At 52.5% G+C, this 19,307-nt stretch overlaps 9 protein-coding genes across 9 annotated transcripts; 5 read left to right on the forward strand and 4 right to left on the reverse strand.

The window, feature by feature from the left end:
• Positions 1-77: 77 nt before the first annotated feature.
• Positions 78-1,339, reverse strand: Z518_00399 (uncharacterized protein; the record flags this gene model as incomplete). The annotated part of the gene is made up of 3 exons (XM_013421002.1): positions 78-630; positions 732-996; positions 1,078-1,339. 3 exons carry the CDS (start codon positions 1,337-1,339, stop codon positions 78-80), a joined length of 1,080 nt encoding a protein of 359 aa, XP_013276456.1.
• A 723-nt stretch (positions 1,340-2,062) lies between these two features.
• Z518_00400 (uncharacterized protein) lies at positions 2,063-3,652 on the reverse strand (the record flags this gene model as incomplete). The annotated part of the gene is made up of 3 exons (XM_013421003.1): positions 2,063-2,448; positions 2,510-2,907; positions 2,970-3,652. The coding sequence occupies 3 exons, from the start codon at positions 3,650-3,652 to the stop codon at positions 2,063-2,065; spliced, it is 1,467 nt and encodes a 488-aa protein (XP_013276457.1).
• A 1,452-nt stretch (positions 3,653-5,104) lies between these two features.
• On the forward strand, positions 5,105-6,805 carry Z518_00401 (uncharacterized protein; the record flags this gene model as incomplete). Its single annotated transcript, XM_013421004.1, has 1 exon — positions 5,105-6,805. The coding sequence occupies one exon, from the start codon at positions 5,105-5,107 to the stop codon at positions 6,803-6,805; it is 1,701 nt and encodes a 566-aa protein (XP_013276458.1).
• Positions 6,806-7,675: 870 nt separating this feature from the next.
• On the forward strand, positions 7,676-9,593 carry Z518_00402 (uncharacterized protein; the record flags this gene model as incomplete). Its single annotated transcript, XM_013421005.1, has 3 exons — positions 7,676-7,877; positions 7,951-8,158; positions 8,267-9,593. The coding sequence occupies 3 exons, from the start codon at positions 7,676-7,678 to the stop codon at positions 9,591-9,593; spliced, it is 1,737 nt and encodes a 578-aa protein (XP_013276459.1).
• A 621-nt stretch (positions 9,594-10,214) lies between these two features.
• Z518_00403 (uncharacterized protein) lies at positions 10,215-10,913 on the forward strand (the record flags this gene model as incomplete). Its single annotated transcript, XM_013421006.1, has 1 exon — positions 10,215-10,913. The coding sequence occupies one exon, from the start codon at positions 10,215-10,217 to the stop codon at positions 10,911-10,913; it is 699 nt and encodes a 232-aa protein (XP_013276460.1).
• Positions 10,914-11,066: 153 nt separating this feature from the next.
• On the reverse strand, positions 11,067-12,102 carry Z518_00404 (uncharacterized protein; the record flags this gene model as incomplete). The annotated part of the gene is made up of 2 exons (XM_013421007.1): positions 11,067-11,608; positions 11,727-12,102. 2 exons carry the CDS (start codon positions 12,100-12,102, stop codon positions 11,067-11,069), a joined length of 918 nt encoding a protein of 305 aa, XP_013276461.1.
• A 2,269-nt stretch (positions 12,103-14,371) lies between these two features.
• On the forward strand, positions 14,372-15,200 carry Z518_00405 (uncharacterized protein; the record flags this gene model as incomplete). Its single annotated transcript, XM_013421008.1, has 2 exons — positions 14,372-14,572; positions 14,619-15,200. 2 exons carry the CDS (start codon positions 14,372-14,374, stop codon positions 15,198-15,200), a joined length of 783 nt encoding a protein of 260 aa, XP_013276462.1.
• Positions 15,201-15,449: 249 nt separating this feature from the next.
• On the reverse strand, positions 15,450-16,250 carry Z518_00406 (uncharacterized protein; the record flags this gene model as incomplete). Its single annotated transcript, XM_013421009.1, has 2 exons — positions 15,450-16,027; positions 16,154-16,250. The coding sequence occupies 2 exons, from the start codon at positions 16,248-16,250 to the stop codon at positions 15,450-15,452; spliced, it is 675 nt and encodes a 224-aa protein (XP_013276463.1).
• A 1,061-nt stretch (positions 16,251-17,311) lies between these two features.
• Positions 17,312-18,297, forward strand: Z518_00407 (uncharacterized protein; the record flags this gene model as incomplete). The annotated part of the gene is made up of 3 exons (XM_013421010.1): positions 17,312-17,380; positions 17,438-18,164; positions 18,215-18,297. 3 exons carry the CDS (start codon positions 17,312-17,314, stop codon positions 18,295-18,297), a joined length of 879 nt encoding a protein of 292 aa, XP_013276464.1.
• Between the last annotated feature and the right edge of the window lie 1,010 nt (positions 18,298-19,307).

Here is a 19,307-nt window from a genome sequence, read left to right on the forward strand (position 1 = left end):
GGGGGGGGGGGGGGGGGGCTGCTGATTCTGCTCCACGCATCCCCAGTCCCTGCTCGACACCTTCACCCTCCTTTGTTTTACTGCAGCGAAAACACCGCCTTCTTCGCCCTAACTTTCCCCTGTCCAACGTCCACGATGGCCGTCGGCACCGCCTCTAGTCCACCCTGCAACACGAGCGGAGGATGTGGCTTCAACAACCCTTTCAGCACCAGCGGTTCAGCCACATTCTGCCATTGCTTGGCGAACGCGGCTTGCTCCAAATCCGCCGGAAATGGTGGCATTCCAGGTAAATGAAACTCCTCTCCCAGCAGAGTATATGCGAGCGCCGTGGTCGCCTGGACGTTCGCCTCCGGTCTGAGTTTCTTGAACACCTCCGGCAACGGCGCTTTGACGGAGTGGTAGTGCCCACCACGGCCCTCCGTGGAGATGAATTTGGCGCAGAACGACGCGGTTTCATCGTGGCCGATGCAGTCGACGATGTATTTGAAAGAGTCCCCATTCGTCCTGATGGTTTCGGACAACTGTGTCTCGCAGCTTGCGTCGTTGTAGTCGAAGGCATAATCGGCACCTCTGGATTTGACCAGGTCGAAATTCGAGGCCGAGCAGGTCGTGTAAACGCGGAAACCGGATCTGATGGATAGCGATAGCTTCAGTAGCTACTCATCCAACGTTTACTTCGGTCGGTAGAGTCTCGGAGGGTCTGGCGTGTTCTGGCATGGCGAGGTACTTACAATGTCGCCAGCTGAATCAGCAAGGTGCCTGTCGCGGAACTGCCTCCATACACGAGCATGGCCTCCCGGGATGTCTGTTCGATTTCCCCCGGCGAAGGAAAAGGCAGTCTCATGCAATAATAAAGTACCTGGGCACAGGTAGCTAGGCCGGCTCCAAACGTGGCGGCTTCCTCGAAGGAAAGCCCTTTTGGTTTGTGGATGGTCGCGATCTCCTTGCACGCAACGACTTGTGCGAAGGCGCCGTCTTCGTGCTCGTCATTATTTCCTACATAATCAGTCACATAAGTACATACCCATTTCCCAATGCTCGCTCTGCTGAGGATCCACTCGATTATTTGGGGCTCACCTCCATGACAAACCCCGAATACTTCTTCGCCGGGCTTGAAGCGCGTTATATTCTTTCCTGTCTCAAGGATAACACCAGACCAGTCACAGCCAAGAGTGGCACCGGGTTCTGAGAGCATGGTCATGTGGTGATAGTCCGTTGGATTCAAAGCGATCGCTCGGGTCTCTGCGAGAATATAGTCATCGCGTAATCTAGGGATAGGCGCATCGGTCACCAAACGCCCCGTGCCCTGTGGATCGACTATAATCGCTTTTTGTGACATGCTCAAGGTTCAACATCCACGTTCTCGACGTCAAGTCAGCACTCCAATCTGGCGGACGTGGGACACGATATTAGATGCTGTGTTTATATACTCGCCGGGGGTTACCATGCCTATAAGACATGGAGCGTCCTTTTCGATCGAATTGGCCACTAAGCCTGAGGTATCAGCAGGAGGCCAACTCCTATAGATATGTCGGCCGGATTTCGGCCGGATTCACGGACAAAAGGGGTCTGATGTCGCAAAACAAATCGTTTCTCAACAGAGACGATATGGGATTCGCCGAGATGTGACAAGATCCCCCGTGAGGCGTTATTAGTAAGTCTTCATGAAAGAGCACCAGGCTTGAAGGGCCATCATTCGCTCCTGGGGACTTCGATGACCTCCCATGTCTTGCTTTCATCGCTGAGGATGTTGGGAGATCTGCCAGGGACGGAGGGTGTGAGCGCTACCTTTAACGTTTCGTCATGTGGCTGACGCGAAACAAAGCTCCCCCACGAATTTAAGTTTCCGTCTGGATTACGAGATACGAGCCCCTATTTCGTTTCTAGAAATCTCGCGCGGACAAATCTACATGGCAACATGTTGCGCGGGAGCTTGGCAATTTACACACAGGACTCGAGAGCCATTTGCCAGGGTTTACCCCAAAGGCGGTTTTGTTTTAAAACGGGGGTTCAAAATCTCACACAATTTTCATACATTGCCGTCATAATCTTTTTTGTAACCTCATAACTGACGAGGATGATTCTCCCTTTCATCGTTGGCCGGAAGCTCAGCGATGGTCTGTGGCTTCGTCCCTAACCCATCGAGTTCCGACCTCAAATTACTGTCCGCCTCGAAACACGGCGGCCTTGACCCCGCTTCCACCAGGTCCTCGTGAGGCACGGGTTGGAATTTTTGGTCTTTCTCGTCAGGAATAGTGTGAGCTGGTCGGCGACGGCGGCGGAGCCAGTACCAAACTCCAAGTAAGATGACGATCAGGGCAACTCCTCCAACAACACCCCCCACGATCGCACCAGTATTGTCACTGCTGTCGGAGTCGCTTCCCGAAGAATCCGATGAGGAGCTGCCGCCTGATGAAGTCGAATTCGTCGAACTGGTTACCGTATACGCTGAGGAGATATGGTCAGTTACGAGCGCAACACGACACGGGAGAACGAAAGGGACTCTCACCGAAAATTGAAGCTAATGTAGGATCACTCCAAGCCGGTTCTTGGTAGCTTGATGCATAATATTGCTTTACCAGGTCAGGTGAGTCGTAGACCTCTGCGGCGGCATCGTAATGATCTACCCAGGCAAACTCGGTCATATCGAAAACTCCAATGCCATTTGGCCAGGGATCTTGCTCCACGCCAAGGTCTTGAAGGGAGCTGGGAAGTCTTCCTCCGATGGAGACCATTTGTCGGTTTCCAATGACGCTGCAAGTATGGCAGGCTCTTCTCACTGTGGTGGTTGATGGTGATTTGAACCACTGGAAGGCTGGCAGTGAAAGTGCGTAGACGTTCAAATACCCTTCATCGTCAGCATTATTGAGGTCGAACGTCGTGTTGGTCGAGCCACCGTAGACGAATCTGTCAATAAATGGTCAGCCACATGTGGTCCCGGGGGGGAAGTTTCTTTCGATCAGTCTTACAGGTCGAAATATTGGCCGTCGCCGGTGGCCGATCCCACTGCACAGAATTCAGACCTTGGTGGCGGGATCTCGCCTGTCGCTTTTTGAGTGTACCAATTCCCAGATTCAATGTCGTATAATGTAATGACCGACATATCAGTCATCGCGGTACCAGTCTCGTAGAAGGATGCTTCTGTCGGAGGAGATTCTCCGCCCACCACCATAATAAATCCTTCACCGCCAAAGTTCGGTACATGGACCGCGCGTGCTTGAGTTCGATATTTGCTTTGGTTAGGTATATCGGCCGTATTGTTGCTCCAGATCCTGGACGCATAGTCCTGAGTGACCAAGCCCGAAAGGACGGTCATATTCGGTAAAGCATTAGGTTTGAACACGTTGCCGCCAAAGTTGTAGAATGTCGAGTTGGTATATGCTGACGCAGACGCAAATGGTCCGTGGGAGTTGGCCGATAAACCATTGTCGGCCGGGCTGGTACCGTTCCGCCAGTTGACACTTGTCCCCCCGATGTCGAAATACCATGCCTCCGAGGGCATACTCGTTCCTTCGTAAGGCCATCCGCCATATCTCTTGATTATATTGGTCTCCTCCTCGTAGAAGAGAATCGGCTGCCTGACCGCAGGCATATCATCTGGCTGAGTGGTTTGACTGGCCGGGGTGACTGTTTGGTTCGTCCATGACTGCATCAAGTCGATAACGTATGTGTCCGTTTCTGGACGGGGTGAGTTTCGTTGGCCTTCTAGCCGTGACGATGAATGTCTTACGGGTATAGACGTTCACTCCACCGCCCGACGAATCATACCATTCCCCTCCCGTTATATACAAGTAGTTGCCCACGGTGATCGCTGCAGGCCTGTGAGTAATACTTCGTGGTAGGCTGGAGAAAGTCCCTACAGGAAAGCCAGAACCATTCGGTGGTTGTGGAAGTTGTGAGAGCTGATTGAGCGCCATAAATGGCGAGACTGAGCGCGAAAAGCGCCCTCAGCATGGTGAAGAACATCAACAACAGCACTGATTCATCGGAAAAAGGAAGCAGTGCTTGTGGAGGTAAATGGGAATTTAGAGGTATGAAACATGGAACAGCCCCAGGCAACGTCGCACAGGGTTGTTCTTCTGGGTGGGGGCCGGAACTCGACTTCGGCGCCTAATTTTATTGTTGCGGGCTCGTCCTGAAAAGATCACAGGGTAGGGATTTGAACCAAACAACGTTTTGTCAGGAACCCGTTCCGCACAAAACTCACTTAGTTAAAGGGGTCCTCTATGCTAGTGGGGACTCCTGCATCCTTCCGCTTCGGTGTGAAATATTGCCTTTACGGAACCGCTGTCGTTTGGAGATATCAGCGGCTATGTTTTCTGTTTGACTGCATGCGTCAGAGTCTTTGGGGATCTCAATATAGGAAGAAAGCATTTGCTGAGACAGATAGAGCAAAGGTGCACTAGTGCATTGCCCATTCACTTAGAGTCCTTTCTCGGCCTCATTCGCCTCCTAGGCCAGATGCTAGCCCGGCGCAGGGTGTGAGTGATTTACATGGGATATGCGTCGGAATTGGGAGTGTCGTACCAAGAGCCTCGAAGAATATCGCTAAGCCACTGAAAGGGGTAGACGAGAGCGAACTTTGTCAGCCATTGCGGGCGATAAAGCTGTCGGCTGGTGGTGTGAGCCCGCCAGCGGCCAAGCCTGCGTTGAGAGGGCTGTGCCGTCCATATGCATCTGCTGAAGCAGCGCAAGGGTCTCGCCCCAAATTATCAGCTCCGGAAATGATGTCCCGTCGCCTCTCTTCAGCATCGGAAGCTGCGATTTATCGGGTGGAACGACTATACATTTGGTGACCCAAGTCTACAAAAACATATCTTGAATGTTACCGGTGCAGTATACGTGGCACGTGACTTTTCACGTGATATCACGTGACAGACAACCTTGGCGTAGGATAGCCCCTTTGGCCCTCCCCCTGGCTCCTACACTGCCACTAATTTTGAACTGGGGGGACCAAAGTCGTGCGACACGTCCAAATCGATTCTGGTCTCGAACAGCCGTTTTAGGACGTCAGAACGGTGGCAAGGGACCCATGTCCATCCTCCTAACCTCTCCGAGTCTTTGCTCGATGAGATCTGTTCATTACTCGAACGAAAGATTTGACATGGAAAAGACCGTCTTTCTAATGTCTAGATCCGCTCGTGTTGTGCTGAAACCGCGGCTGCAGTTCTTTCTCGCGTCACGGTCACGAAATTTCACGAGCAGCATCCAGCGGAACTCAACGGCTCCCAACCCCAAGAAAGACGAACCTCAAGATGGTTCGACTCCATCGCAAGGACAGTCCCCTCCGAAACGTCCGTCGATGGAAAAGATCCTGGCCGAGACCGACCCGAAAGAAAATCCTCTCGTTGCTCCCGTTCACATTCCCTTCGACACGAATGGTATCCTCAAGCCCGACCATCCTGCGGCCAAGGTCCTATCTCAGTCGGGCATCGTGGTACAAAGGCATATAGAATTGATGAATATACTAGTGGGGTTTGAGCAGGCAAATCGATATGTGATCCTCGATCCGCATGGAAATCACATTGGATACATGGCAGAGGTCGACGGGAGCTTGGGAAATCGTATCCGGAGACAGATGTTTACCACACACCGCGCGTTCACCACTCATGTGTTCGACCGAGATGCTAAAGAGGTGTTGAGATTTGATCGACCGTTTTCATGGATCAATACACGCATCCGGGTCTATGATCCCCTTGGAACCTCTTCGAGTGGACAGACCTCTCCATTCACCTCGGTGTCGCCAAAAAGTGATCCGGAACTAGCGGTCGGGCACCAAGTTTCGCCTCTGCCATTGGATGCAATGCGTGTCATTGGTGAGGCGCATTCACAATGGGCTCCCTTGCGGCGTAAGTACGATTTGTTTCTTTCCCATGATCCCGAACTGAGTGAGCCCGGACCCGCGGTCATGCCTCGAAGGAGTGCGGAAGACTTGTCGAAGGCGCAACTACAGCAAATTGCGCGCAACCGTCCGTCTAACTCGGCAGCCTCTTTTGCCCAGTTTGCATCGATCAACGAACCATTCCTGTCATGGGATTTTTCTTTGCTCGACGAAGATTCACGCTTGATTGGCTCTGTGAATCGAAGCTTCCGTGGATTTGCACGAGAAGTCTTCACTGATACTGGCAGCTACGTTTTGCGAATGGATTCAGCAGGGTTACAAGAAGAGGCCACCCATCGGCATGTCGTTTCTCAGACTCATCAATCCAACACGGCCTATGCTGAGGTCTTTGGACGGCGAGACAGCAAATATGGAATGACACTTGATCAAAGAGCCGTCATGCTGGCCACAGCGGTCACAATCGATTATGACTATTTCTCCCGCCATAGTGGAGGAGGTGGTTGGGGATTTTTTCCTGTTTGGATGGGAGGTGGAGGAGAAGCGGCGGGTGGTGCTGCCGGCGCAGAGGCCGCTGGTGCCGCCGGTGCCGCCGGTGCCGGTGAAGTCGGTGGCGCTGTCGTTGGGGGTGCAGGACGAGCAGTGGGATCGGCTACAGGAGCCGGTGCCATTGGTGAAGGTGCCATTGCCGGAGCGGGAACAATGGCAGGGTATGAAGCCATGGAGAGAGGTCTGGGACGAGATTCCCAAGCTCCAGAACCAGAAGTCCACCCTCAACAACCAGCACCACACGACCAGCCTTATGATCGTCAATCACCACCCAGTGGCCTGGACGGACCGGATCAAGACGGTGATCTCTGGGGCTCTGGTAATCAGGATCCTTGGAGTAGTGGCGGGGGGGGCGAATCAGGTGGTGAAAGCGGCGGATTTTTCCAATGGCTATGGCATCTCTTTTTCGGTGATTAAAACGTGGGAACACGGGAGATATGCAAAAGACGAAACGATTCAGGTATGTGACAGACGGGGTATTGACTCTCCTGTTGCTCCACCAAACAGTCCGACTACAGCACAACAACCACGGCGACCAATTGCGCCCGAAGTCTTGTATGACGAAATCGACAAATAGAGATAACCGACACGCGGCTAATACCGGTTTGAAAGTCTTGAATGAAAAAGTCAATCCTCCGATTGTATGACGCCGTCCAAGCTGTCAATCCTCGACGTGGCCCACAGTTTTGGCAGAGGGATTGTAGGGCAGACCGGCATCGCCTACACATTCCAGAACTTCTGATCCTGAAGGGCGATCGTACTTGGCAAGAACCCACAGAATCGCTCCGCACGGCATTTGACCAATAAACCCTTGATTGGCTGTATACCTGGTCCGCAGTTACAATGGGATCCCCACCCTTGGCCACAAGGAAAAACCTTGTCTACACAAGGCTCCTCCCCGCCGCCCCTTGGCCTCTGCTTGGCCTCAGCTTGGCCTGATTCTCGTACTGATCGCCTTGCACCGCCTTGCACGACCTTGACTTTCAACAAGCATCGAATCACACCAAATCGCCACGCTCTCGTTATCTCTTAACAGGAGTCGATCTTTCCTTGGTATTTCCTTGGGTCACCATGATGTCCACCTTGTGAACTGGCCTCAACCCTACGAATACGTCGCTGACATAGGGACCGATCTGGGTGAAGGTAAGAAGCCGAGCTTTCACTTCGCCTCTTTTTTTTTTTTTTTCTTATTTATTCAAGTGGAAGGCGGATGTCACTCTCTACTCTATTTTCTTGACTCACTCAACTCGAACCTTTCTTTGGTCAACCATCACCATTACCATCACCATGACAGGTCTCCACCACCGACCCTCGAATTCCTCGCCCGAGCACGACATGATGGAGAAAACAGACTACAGCACTCAACAAACAACTCTTTCTCCCGTGCACAGTGGGGTTATCCATGGCGTTGAATACCAAGAAGGTACCCGACTTCATCGAGGCCTCAAGGCTCGTCACATAACTATGATTGCCATCGGAGGCGCTATCGGTTAGTCAGTCATGCGTCCAAGCACGGAATTCATCATAGCAGGAGATATCCTGACTTTGAACTCGGTAAATAGGTACCGGTTTGATCATTGGAACCGGCGCCGCCTTGGCACGGGCGGGACCCGGCTCGATCTTCATCTCATATACTGTGGTCGGATTCATTGTATACCTCGTCATGTGTGCTTTGGGTGAAATGGCCGCCTGGTTACCACTATCATCTGGATTCACTGGCTACGCTGTCCGATTCTGTGATCCCGCTCTTGGATTCGCGCTGGGCTATACGTAAGTCCTCGGTCGCGCTCTCTTCTCCCAAATCCCACCTTTCAACGCCCCCGCCGCTCAGTCAAGATTGAAAGTAATCCTGATACTGATCTTGTATTGGTGTTGTAGATACTGGTTCAAATACATCATCGTGACGCCGAACCAACTCACGGCCGGCGCGCTCATCATCCAATATTGGGTCGACCGTGACCGCGTGAACCCCGGCGTCTTCATCGCCATCTTCTGGGTTGCCATCGTCTGCATCAACTACTTCGGCATCAGATTCTTCGGTGAATTCGAATTCTGGCTGTCTACCATCAAAGTCATCGTCATCGTCGGCGTCATTATCCTCTCCCTCGTGCTCGCGCTGGGCGGCGGTCCCGACCACGACCGCAAGGGCTTCCGCTACTGGAACAACCCGGGCGCGTTTGCCGAGTATATCGACGACGGTGCCACGGGGCGTTTTTTGGCATTTTGGTCGACAATGGTCACCGCGACATTCGCATACCTGGGTACCGAACTCGTCGGCGTCACCGTCGGCGAGGCGCAAAATCCGCGCAAAACCGTGCCCCGCGCCATCAAATTGACGTTCTACCGGATCTTGTTCTTCTATTGTCTCAGTGTGCTGCTTCTCGGCATGCTCGTCCCCTACAACTCAGAAGAACTCGCCTTCGCCAACAATGCATCCAGCTCGGCCTCCGCGTCGCCCTTTGTCGTCGCCATAAAGCTCGCAGGCATCGAAGCCCTGCCCGGCATTCTCAACGGCTGTATTCTCTTGTTCGTCTTCTCCGCGTCGAACTCGGACCTCTACATCGCTAGCCGAACCATCTACGGATTGGCATCTGAAGGCAAGGCTCCACGTATCTTCAAACACACCGACGCTCGCGGCGTGCCCGTCTACGCGCTCGGCGTCTCCGCGGCCTTCGCCTTGCTCGCATTTATGAACGTCTCCGACGACTCCAAGACCGTCTTCAGCTACTTCGTCAACCTCGTGACTATCTTCGGTCTTCTCACGTGGATTTCCATCCTTGTCGCACACATCTACTTCGTGCGCGCGCGCAAAGCGCAAAATGTCCCCGACACTGCATTGGCGTTTAGAGCGCCGCTCGGCGTGGCCGGATCTTACGGTGCCCTCTCGCTGTGCATTCTGATCGCAATAACCAAGAACTTCTCCGTGTTCACGCACAGCGAAGACTATGGCGACTTTGACTACAAAAACTTCATCACGGGATACTTGGGCATACCGCTGTATTTGATTATGATCTTCGGGTATAAGTGGTGGACGAGGTGCAAAGGGGTGAAGCCCGAGGAGGCGGATCTGTGGTCAGGGAAGGATATTATTGATCGGGAGGAAGAGGAGTTTTTGGCGGCGAAGAGGGCGAGAGAGCTCGAGAGAGGGCAAATGGGCCACCGTGGAAATTGGTTTTATAGAACTTTCGTCGCGTGGTTGTTCTAGATACCCGTTTCGACACTGGCGAATGGTCCTATAAAGAAATGGGACTGGGCAAGTTGTATCTCCACGAGCTTGCAGATGAAGATAGGTCTCGAATGTTACTGCCCCAATGGGAAACACCGCGAAAAGAAGTACGACCATGGTAGTGACAAGATGAATTTCTTGTCTTTTGAGAATGGTCCAGCGCATGCTAATGATAAAAATGTCCCAAAGAGTCCGCATCCGAGTTCAGGCTATGTGCAGACGAAAGATCCTATCATTAGCTCCTTTTAGTCCCTGACTTTCCTTGACTTCCTTACTTCTTGTCACTAACACCTGAAACGCACCTTGGGAGGGACTCCTGGTAAGATCTGGGAAGGTGTTACTTTGTGGCTAGGCGGATTCGGATTCTGCCCTGGGCATTCTCCACCAGTCAGCCTCGCCTGATTGAGGCAGTGAAAGGTGCGCCGGCACGTCATCCCCTCATTTCTTAAATCATCCCCTTTCCGCAGCCTCCTCCTCCCCCTCCTCTTGTCCAAGATGAAAGATTGATATAACATCCAGCTTTTGATCATTTATCACTCTAAGCCGTTGTCCTTGATCTGACAGAGACTGCCAAAGCCTCGTTCTCTGTTCAAACCAAAGATGCCACGTTGTGCCAACTCCCAAAGCCCGAGCCAAGCAAACGACACCCCTTGGATCGGCTACTATTCTTTTCTCATTATATTTTTCGGGATTGTCACTTGGTTTTCGGTGTCCAGGATTGAAGAAAGCTTTCCTAAGCTTCCGGATACTCCAGAAGGCGAAAATCTACCGTCCAAAAACCCAGCGGCCACTGAGGGACAAAACGTACCATCCACGGCACCTGTGAGCCCGAACACCAAGGAACACTCAGACTGGGCGCACGTTGACATCGACCAAGTGGAGAAAAATGATGCCTCTAGCCCAAGTGTGGCGCCAGATTCGGGACAAGAAATTAGCGATGACCAGAGAAAGAGTCTGTCAGCACCACACCGTCGTGCCTTAATGCTTGGGTCATTTTGGCAAATGGTCCAACTTTGCCTCTTTCAACTCTATGGCGGTCTTGGTGCACGACTCATAGTAAGCAACCGGCGAATGGGACCGATTGTATTGCCGGTCCTTGTAATCAATACCTTTGTGATTTTGCTATCTATCGTACACATGGACAGAGGATATAAATCGGCGGTTTCCGGACGTCGACTTGCTAAAGGTGAAGAGAAGGATATTAAGTCGAAGTCAGACTTGTTTGACAACTTTGAGGGTGCTGTCTTCCTGTCTCTCTTCGTTCCATGGATCAGGATTTTCTGGGCGCTACTGTTTTGAATCTGAAGACCGAGCAGGTGCATGGCTCACTTCGATGTTCGTCTCGGGCTTGCTGGACTTCTTTCTACGGTCCGAGTTTGCGTCAAGAGCACATTAATGTCCATTTTGCTTGACTTCTCTCCATCGTTCCGCCCACTTTGCCATCATCAGGCCTTAGACCTCACCAATGAAACGACTCGGGTTAGCCGGGAACACAAAGGGCTCGAGCCTCGGAAAGTAAGACCCCGACCCAGAAAGATGCAAATGTGTATTCAGCAAAAATGCCGAGTTCGTATCGATAAAAATCAGCAGTCGAGACATCAACCCATCCAGCCCCAACGTATGCAGACCGCCTCTCACCTTCACCATCTCCTCCACGCCCTTCATATGGCTATGGTACGCCTGCTCCGTCCCGTAAATTGCCTCGTAGCTTGCCATTTTGGCGGTAGCGGCAATGAGTTCGTCACGAACCATGCTGCCCTTGCGGACTGACAGCGATTGCCTAATGCCCGTGAGAGCGCATTGTTTAAGCGACAGAATGGTTTCGGCGAAGGCTCGGTCTTGTCTTTGCGCCGCGTAGTGGGAGGCAGAGAATAAGACGATGACCTGGAAGACGAGGGGCGAATTGATGACCAGGGGAAACCATCGCGTTCGGAGCAAGGCAGATTGTCCTTCGCCATCGATTTCTGGGATGGCCACCGCGAGATGTTGAAGATCTGCCACCTCATTAGTCAGTACCAAGAATGCGCATTCAACGTTCGGACATAGGTCTTCGCATCGGAGTCAACCCAGGGGAATCATAGAGCAGAGGCAAAGAGATGGTCCCAAACTTACAATTATGCAGCACAACAGAGACAAAAGGCTGATGATATACAGGACTTTTCGACGCAGGTATCAGAGTGGTTCCCGAAAGCGCTGTCAGTGGAGAACTCGACTCGCTGCTCTGTTTGTGATTCTGCACGTCACTCTGTTGCTGTTGGTGTTGTTCTTGAGGGTGTTCGGTCTGCTTGATCGGAACAGTCCAACTGAGATACGGTCGTCTCCGGCGCCTCTTTCGCGGCACGTCCTTCTGCGACGATTGATCCTCCGTGTCCGGAATATCACCTCCTGCACACCTCGCTGCATGAGACCTGACTTGCCGACGAATCTGGGCGGTCTGGGTCTTATCCAGTGGAGCGCAGTCGATGAACTTGAGGGCTGGCCTTGTCATCATTTTAAGTCGCCGCCTTCCAGTTTGACGTAAAACGCACAAGGCTGAGAAGAACCCCAACGACCCACTGTGATGCAAGCTAAGTTGTTCAGCGAGTCGGATACAACGCTTTCAATGTAGGAGCATGCATGAAGGCGTGAGGATTTAGGTCGAGAAATAGTGTTTGTCGAGAGTAGCCGGTAAAAAGTCGAAGTAGAGTTTGGAAGAAGTCGCACAATTGACGTAGAGGGCCTTTACGTAAAGGACGGCGCCCACCAACCTCCCGTTTTGTCTGCCTTCCTCGGCAAGTCCAGACGAGTGAAAATGATAGGACACCCTTGTTTGAAAGATACAATATATCCGCTCCATCCCTCGTGCGTATGTGGCTACCACGTTGAAGCACGTGCGCCTCTCCGTGTCTGCGTCTATGTCCGACGGATTGACGCTCGAAATTTCGTTCGCGGCTGCCACCAATGGCACTCCTTTTTCCTTTGCTTCATCCAGACTTGTGGCCAACATGAACATTCAAATTGCCGAGTCAAGCTCTGCTACTATCTCATTTTGATCGGTATTTGACCAACGTCCCATCTATTAGAGCCTCAACGGTCTCCAGCCACAAGCCCCAGCTCCCGCCTCGAACGCTAGCGTGCCGGAGATATAACCCCTCCAGAGGAACCAAGTCGTCAACGGCTTTTGAATTATTCCAGGACGTACCACGTTTACACGCGCGGAGGAATAGTCGCTTCATATACCATCGACGGTTGGGAGTGTATGCCATCTCACACGAAGCATCCAGGGGAGCACATCTGCATTGGCTCGCACTTTTGCGTTCTCACGGTGTGAACGTGCTCTCGCCTGGTCTTCGTTTTGCTCGAGAAGGGATCGGAGGACCTCTTTCAGATGCACTGCAAAGCGTGGTCTGGGCCTAACAACCCATAGCTCTTGTGGCAACACTGATAGCCGGAAGGCACTCTGATCGATACCAAGGGCCCTTTTTGCAGGCAAATATTCATCGAGCACGAAGCACTTACCGACTTCTGTATTCTATCATAAAAGGAGGCAGGACACGACGTGGCTCCATGTTGAAAGGATCACGTTTGCTTCGGCCCGACATCAAATTCGGACAAGGTTCGCAACACGATCATCGACAACCATGCGCCGCGAATGCTTTCGATTATACGACGTTCTGCAGCTGTGGACGGTGACAGATGCTGACTGTGGAATGAGATAACCACACCCAGGTGTGACTGTAGTCGCGACTCTCATTGCCTATATCACACCAACCAAACATGATCGTGCACCACAATCGCCTCTGGCCAGCGCTCTTGCCGCCTTATATAATCCAGGTCAGGATCGAGCCGCAACAGGGGCGGCTACCTGAGCGACTCGGCCTGTACCGGTTCTCAGACCAGTGTCAGTTCATATTTCCTTAGGTTTCTAGGTGGCTCTTCCCGGGTAAAGGATAATAGACCTGCTCCGCGTCCTGCTAGATTTTGGACGATTTCGTATGAGCAGGATACCCTAGAGGATAGGGCCGAGAACTGCGATGCTCGAGTGGGGACTGCTGGACGAGACTCCTGGGAAGTGAGCTCCTTCAGACTAGACTTCAAGCCGTGAAACAGGGGCTGAAAGTAAAAACTTGATTTGGTAGCGAATTACGAAGAACTATAAGCGCCCGCAGCGAATAAATCCGAATGTTGTTACTGAAGGGAGATTCTAACATGGATCCCTACACCGGTTTGGAAATGATCAATCAGAGAACAAACAAGGAGGCTCGAGGCATTTTGCATGGTGCAAGCAAATGGCCATGGATTGGGGGGTTGGTCACCCAAGAATGTATCTCATGCGAAGAAGGCACATTGACCACGATGAGCCAGATGGAGGTCCTTAAGTAGGGGGTTTGGATGCCACGTGTACAGCTTGCCGACGGGAGTGGGGCTCTTCCAGCTGAATTGCACCCGAGGATCCACGTCTGTGCGACCGAGCATACCTTGCAGCGGCCTCAATGTTATTGCGACGACCAAGGCGTCGCTCAAGCTGCATTTTCCGGATAACAAATGGCCCATCGGCCCTGTGAGGCTAGACACACGGCGCATTCCCCGTGGCCCAGACAACCCCTTCAGTACGATCAGGAATTTCTCTTCCAGTGCTCTGTACTACGTGTGCTGCCTGTTCAGGGAGATCTTGTCAGTGCAAGCGCTGTCAAATTGTCCGCCCCGTTTTGTAGAGCACACGATAGCCAGGCGCCGGGCCATTTACGCTCTCAGCCTCACGGTCTAGAGCACTCAATATGGGATACAGAGATCTCTCCGCATCTTATGACCTTGGAACCAGTCGCGATATGGGCCCATCAGGATTTACCGGCGCCGTGATTATTGTGGTGACCGATGTCCCGCGCGCCTGGCCCAACGTTCAATCGAAGAGGACCCGGAAATCGTACAACATTATAAGACGCTCGAAAGAGAGCAACCTGCACACCCTGAGCTCAATGGTGAGAGCCACGAATACTATTTGGACGTGAGTTGATAATGGTATAGTCTGAAGACGGCACACGAACGGTCTCGATAATGGCCAACAAAAAGGGTCCCGGTCCGCCGACACGGTACGAAGATGGGCAAATGCACCGAGACTCCGGCGTGGATTGCTGTGTGGTATCGAAATCCACGGCGGATCGGTTGCTGGGTGGATGCGCACCAGAGTCCCTGGCCCACGATCGGATTGTGTCGACGAGCAGCGGACAGACGTATACCTGCTCTCATAAGTTTGACGCTCGGTGGTGCTGGAAATCGAAACCGAGTAGTAGGGCAGTCACCTTGTTCATCGCTCCGGGTCTCGAAAAGGAAGCCGTCTTCTCCGAGGACCAGGGAGCCGAGACCAGCTCATCCGGAGGACCCATTGCCCCAGTCGAATGCCGTCCTCCCAAGCCAGGTATGTTCGTCCACGTTGATGAAGAGCAGGATAAAAAGCGTGCGGTCGAGGCTAACAAAATCAAGGAGGACGTTATCATGAAGCAGCAAAACCAGAAAAAGGACTTTTATGCCAGCCCCAAGAAGAAGTTGTGTGAGGCGGACGAGGGCTCCAAGCTTCGAACCATGGCCGGCGTGGCTCAAAGGAACTAAAATAGCAACTCGGAATCGGTGGATGGAATGGTGGAATTTCGCTTTAGATTGTGCGTGTTTGCATTGCTTTACCAATTGCGGTCGAAGTTCGGACGTAGAATGAAGTGAGTGTTCCAAGATGCCAATGAAGCATTTCTTCGTCAGGAATCAACACGATCAATGAAGCCATGACACCAAATAGCTGTTGGCGCCTGAATCGGACTCTGCGCGTAATTTCTCAGTTGCCCTTCTTCTATCAGATTGTGGGACTCAATCCTGCTTGGTACCGATGTTGATGACGTCGGCGCCACCGACCAAGACGACTTGCACGGCAGCAAGGGCGGTAGTGGCGGCGAAAACGTCCTGCCGTCGAGCTTGGACAACAAACGTCATCACCAGCGAGAAGGCAAGGCTCAAGCAGGTTATCAGAACGAAACGGGTCAGTGCTTTTTGCACGGTGTACAGGACAAAGATACAACAAGATGGCCGCAACGAGGAAAGGAAGGTGCATAGTATGTCGCCGATGACCATGAACGGGCCCTCCTTGTAGTGCCAGAGGTCGCCGAGGTCATCTCGTTCTCTCTTTTGATGGATCCAATGTCCGATGCGACGGTGATAGGCAGGGATAACGACGTTCATGATCCACTGCGCAAACCGGTCGTCCAGATACCGGAAGGCCATCAAGTCTTCTGAGCTCTCCGCGTCCCACGCTTTGGCCTCGACTCCGGCCTGAGCGAGGAAGTGATTGCCGCCTTCCTCACTGGCCAGCCATTTCCGGAGGGATTCGAGATTGCGAGGTTCTGGGCTCCTGATCTTGGACACCTCGTTCATCTGGAGAGCGAACGCGTCTGGGATACGACGGCCAACTTGGTTTCGGGAGAAAAAGCATGGGGAATGGAATACCGACAATAGTGTGCCAACTTGTCCCGTGCATCAGCGACCTTCCGTTTTCTCCAGTAATTCGGCTTGCATACAAAGCAGGACTTTGGCGGAGAGGTGGCCAAACCGACGAAAAATCGCCAACTCCGGATATGAACCGATCAAAGTCGCGAGCTCGTCGTACCCGGTCATAATGGTCGATCCACGCGGGGATGGATCAGGAAATTGATTGAAAAATACAGCGGGGCTGATCTAGAGGAGATGGTCCAGCTTCGCTCGGTCGGGGCTCGCTGGCGTCTGCCCGGTGATAGCCGCTTGCCCTGATTAGGAGAAGCCAGTCTACCCCATACGGGGTAGAAATCAGCCTAGAGCTTTGCAGCACAGGGGCAGTTCGGCTCTGACTCATTACCTTGCCTGTGACGCCCCAAGGGCGGCGTCCCAAGGGCCGTCCCGAAACGCTAAAAAGATTGAACATCAACACGCTCACCCACGGCAAGATGGCGGGCTGGTCCAAGGCGGACCAGATCTGTTTCCAACACCGAATGTTCGCGGCTGACGATGGGACTTTTCATCGCACAACGAGTTTGTTCGCCATCGACTTTGGCGGGGATGACAAGAAAAGATGCAGTCAAGCTAGAAGCCTGGGAGTCTCCGTTGGACAGCTTCTCAGGCGCAGGCTGTCAACCCAATCCGTGCTCATGACTCGGTGTTTTGTTCGCGGTCTATGGAATGCGAGCCTGCAGGAAAGTCGGTCAACCGAACTCAACCGTTGATCTTTCATCTTCCGTCGGGAGAAAATTTCAGCTGGACCTTCACTATTGACACAGATCTTATCTTGGGATACTGAAAATGATGTGATCGTGAAACGAACAACAAGAGGGCAACTTCACCGCTATGGGAACCCAATCCTCAGCAACCGTGACCCCGTTCCTCGTCAGGGCAACCATGGGGGTGAGGGTGCGGTGCCCGTTGTTGGGTTCAGCTGAGGCCATCAGGCTTGAAAAATTGGCTAGCAGATGGCAGGGCTAAGAAAAACTAACGCATAACCAGGCGCGTTGGGTCTCGCGCCCCGCATATCACAATCTTTGGTTCTGCCAACTTTTCTGCCGTGAGACACAATATGCTCGTTGTGCCAGTCATTTTCTTTCTCTTCCCTCTGATTGCCAATCCATCGAATCCGTACCTGACCACACGTCGCTCGTCAATTATGCTGGGGTGACACGATCAGAAAGTTTGATCGTCTTCTCCACAAGATGAACGATTCCACCGTGGAAACCTCGCGGTCACCGCAAGGACATCCAGACGTTGAAGTTGAGCCTGATGTGAGCACTCAACCTCGTATTTTTCCTGTCCTGGTCCAATCCTGACAGTTGTGACAGGTACACGAGGCTCATGGCCGCCGTCCCGGCTCCCAAAGCTCGCCCAGCCTTCCATTCGATTACCAACCGGAAAGAGCTATTTGTCGAACTCGGAAATCTTTCACTTCTCCGATCAAATCAGCCGGTCACAAAATCAAAGAGTTTGTTCTCGATCTTCTCAACGCCAAAAACCGAGTCATTGTGATGATGCATCTGCACCTGGCGATCGGGGTTGACAATCGAAGGGATCTGCAGGCTCTCAAAACGATTGTCTCTGAGTGTAAAAAAGACCTCGTCGACCCAGAAGAGGGAAAAACGATACAGCTGCACATCCCGGCCAACCACAACTGCGACAAGGGCACTCAGGGTTTCTGGGCCCGGCTGGACACAGGCTCCTTGGTCCAATCCTTTGTTCGTGAGGGAGTGATCCTGGATATCAATGGAACGTATACCCCTCTAGAGAGTCTCACGGCGGGGCGGCGAGCACGATGTCAGAACATCCGCTCTTTAGGCGTCAATCAACTTCCCCTTCCGGTTCTAGGAATCGCCAGTCTTCAAGTGTTCCACCCAGACGCTCCAAACGTCCTCATCACTTGGCCGTACATGGTTCTCTCGCAAGAGTGTGATATTGAATGCGACTTCCTCCTGGGCACAGATTGGTTATATGCGTTAGAGACTTGTCTCCAAGCGAAGAAGACACGTTCGAGGCAAAATGCCACCACCGTCTCCATGGCCTACGTTGTGGATGGTAAGTTCCATTCGTATCGACCGGCCTTTCGAATGCTAAACCCTCACCAGGTCCCGCGGAGAACGACGTCCGAATGTCACGAGACGAAAAAAGAATACACGAATTCATCAGCCATGCACACCTGGCCGCTTAACGGCAGGGTTGGACGTGGCCCCATCGACGAACCGGCGTATTGGGGAGGGATTGAAAGACTCGGGGTTCAACGAAGAGGGGCAATCTATACGACGATACAATGGGGGCGAAACCAGTGACGCGATGACTTCTTCAGGAGATACCCCAATTGGCAGCGTGGAGCGGCGTCATCATTGCATGACTTGCCGAAGACCAGGGTCCTCCGCCGACAGCGCATCATTTGAGACACAGGGCTTTGTGCTATGAAGAAACAAAATTATCGCGTAGAAAGGGTGGCACAACTCACCCGGCGGCGTTCGACGGCAATTGTGTATGGTGGTCAAAAAGTTCGGTAAACAAAATGTGTCCGATGGGCGGCCTTTCTCTTCCGATATAAACCACGATCAATAGATTTCTGTCTATAATGCGAAGCTACATCAGCGGGCCGCTTCGGATCAGACAAAGCCTAGTCCGACATTCCAATAAGTGCAATGCAAAGACTCCGGGACACGATCAACTCCCTTGGAAAGGCAACACGAACTGGGGAACCTAGTAATCCAAGCCCTGTATATTTCGTGAAGCACACTCGGTTGTCGATCATTCGATCATGAATAGTCCATGACACTTTTCTGGTGCTCCGGGCTTTCCTCTTTGGATTGGCTCTGTAAATGTGCTCATGCCATGTTCCTCGCAGGCCTTCCAAGGTCCCCGGTACTTCACTTTTCTTTTCGTAACAGAAGGAACGAAGCGTCAGAGCCCACGGTCACAGAGCGCTCCACTCAAACATCCACAACGGTTAGGTGCCGTTCGTCAGGAGCGTTAAACGGATCGTCAAGACCATCGTCATCATTGCCTCTGATTGGAAGATACCAAATTTACGGTGCGATACTTTCGGAACTCGAGGCTGGCTACGTTGGCGTGAAACCGCCCCATTCATGAGGCGGAACGGCTTCCGTTTCCCCCCGAGCCCGCGTATGCTGGTCGAGCTTTGGGCCGTCCGAACTCTGTTGGCGTTGGATTGACAAGAGAAGT

This window comes from Rhinocladiella mackenziei (assembly GCF_000835555.1).
Source record: "Rhinocladiella mackenziei CBS 650.93 unplaced genomic scaffold supercont1.1, whole genome shotgun sequence".
NCBI lineage: Eukaryota > Fungi > Ascomycota > Eurotiomycetes > Chaetothyriales > Herpotrichiellaceae > Rhinocladiella > Rhinocladiella mackenziei.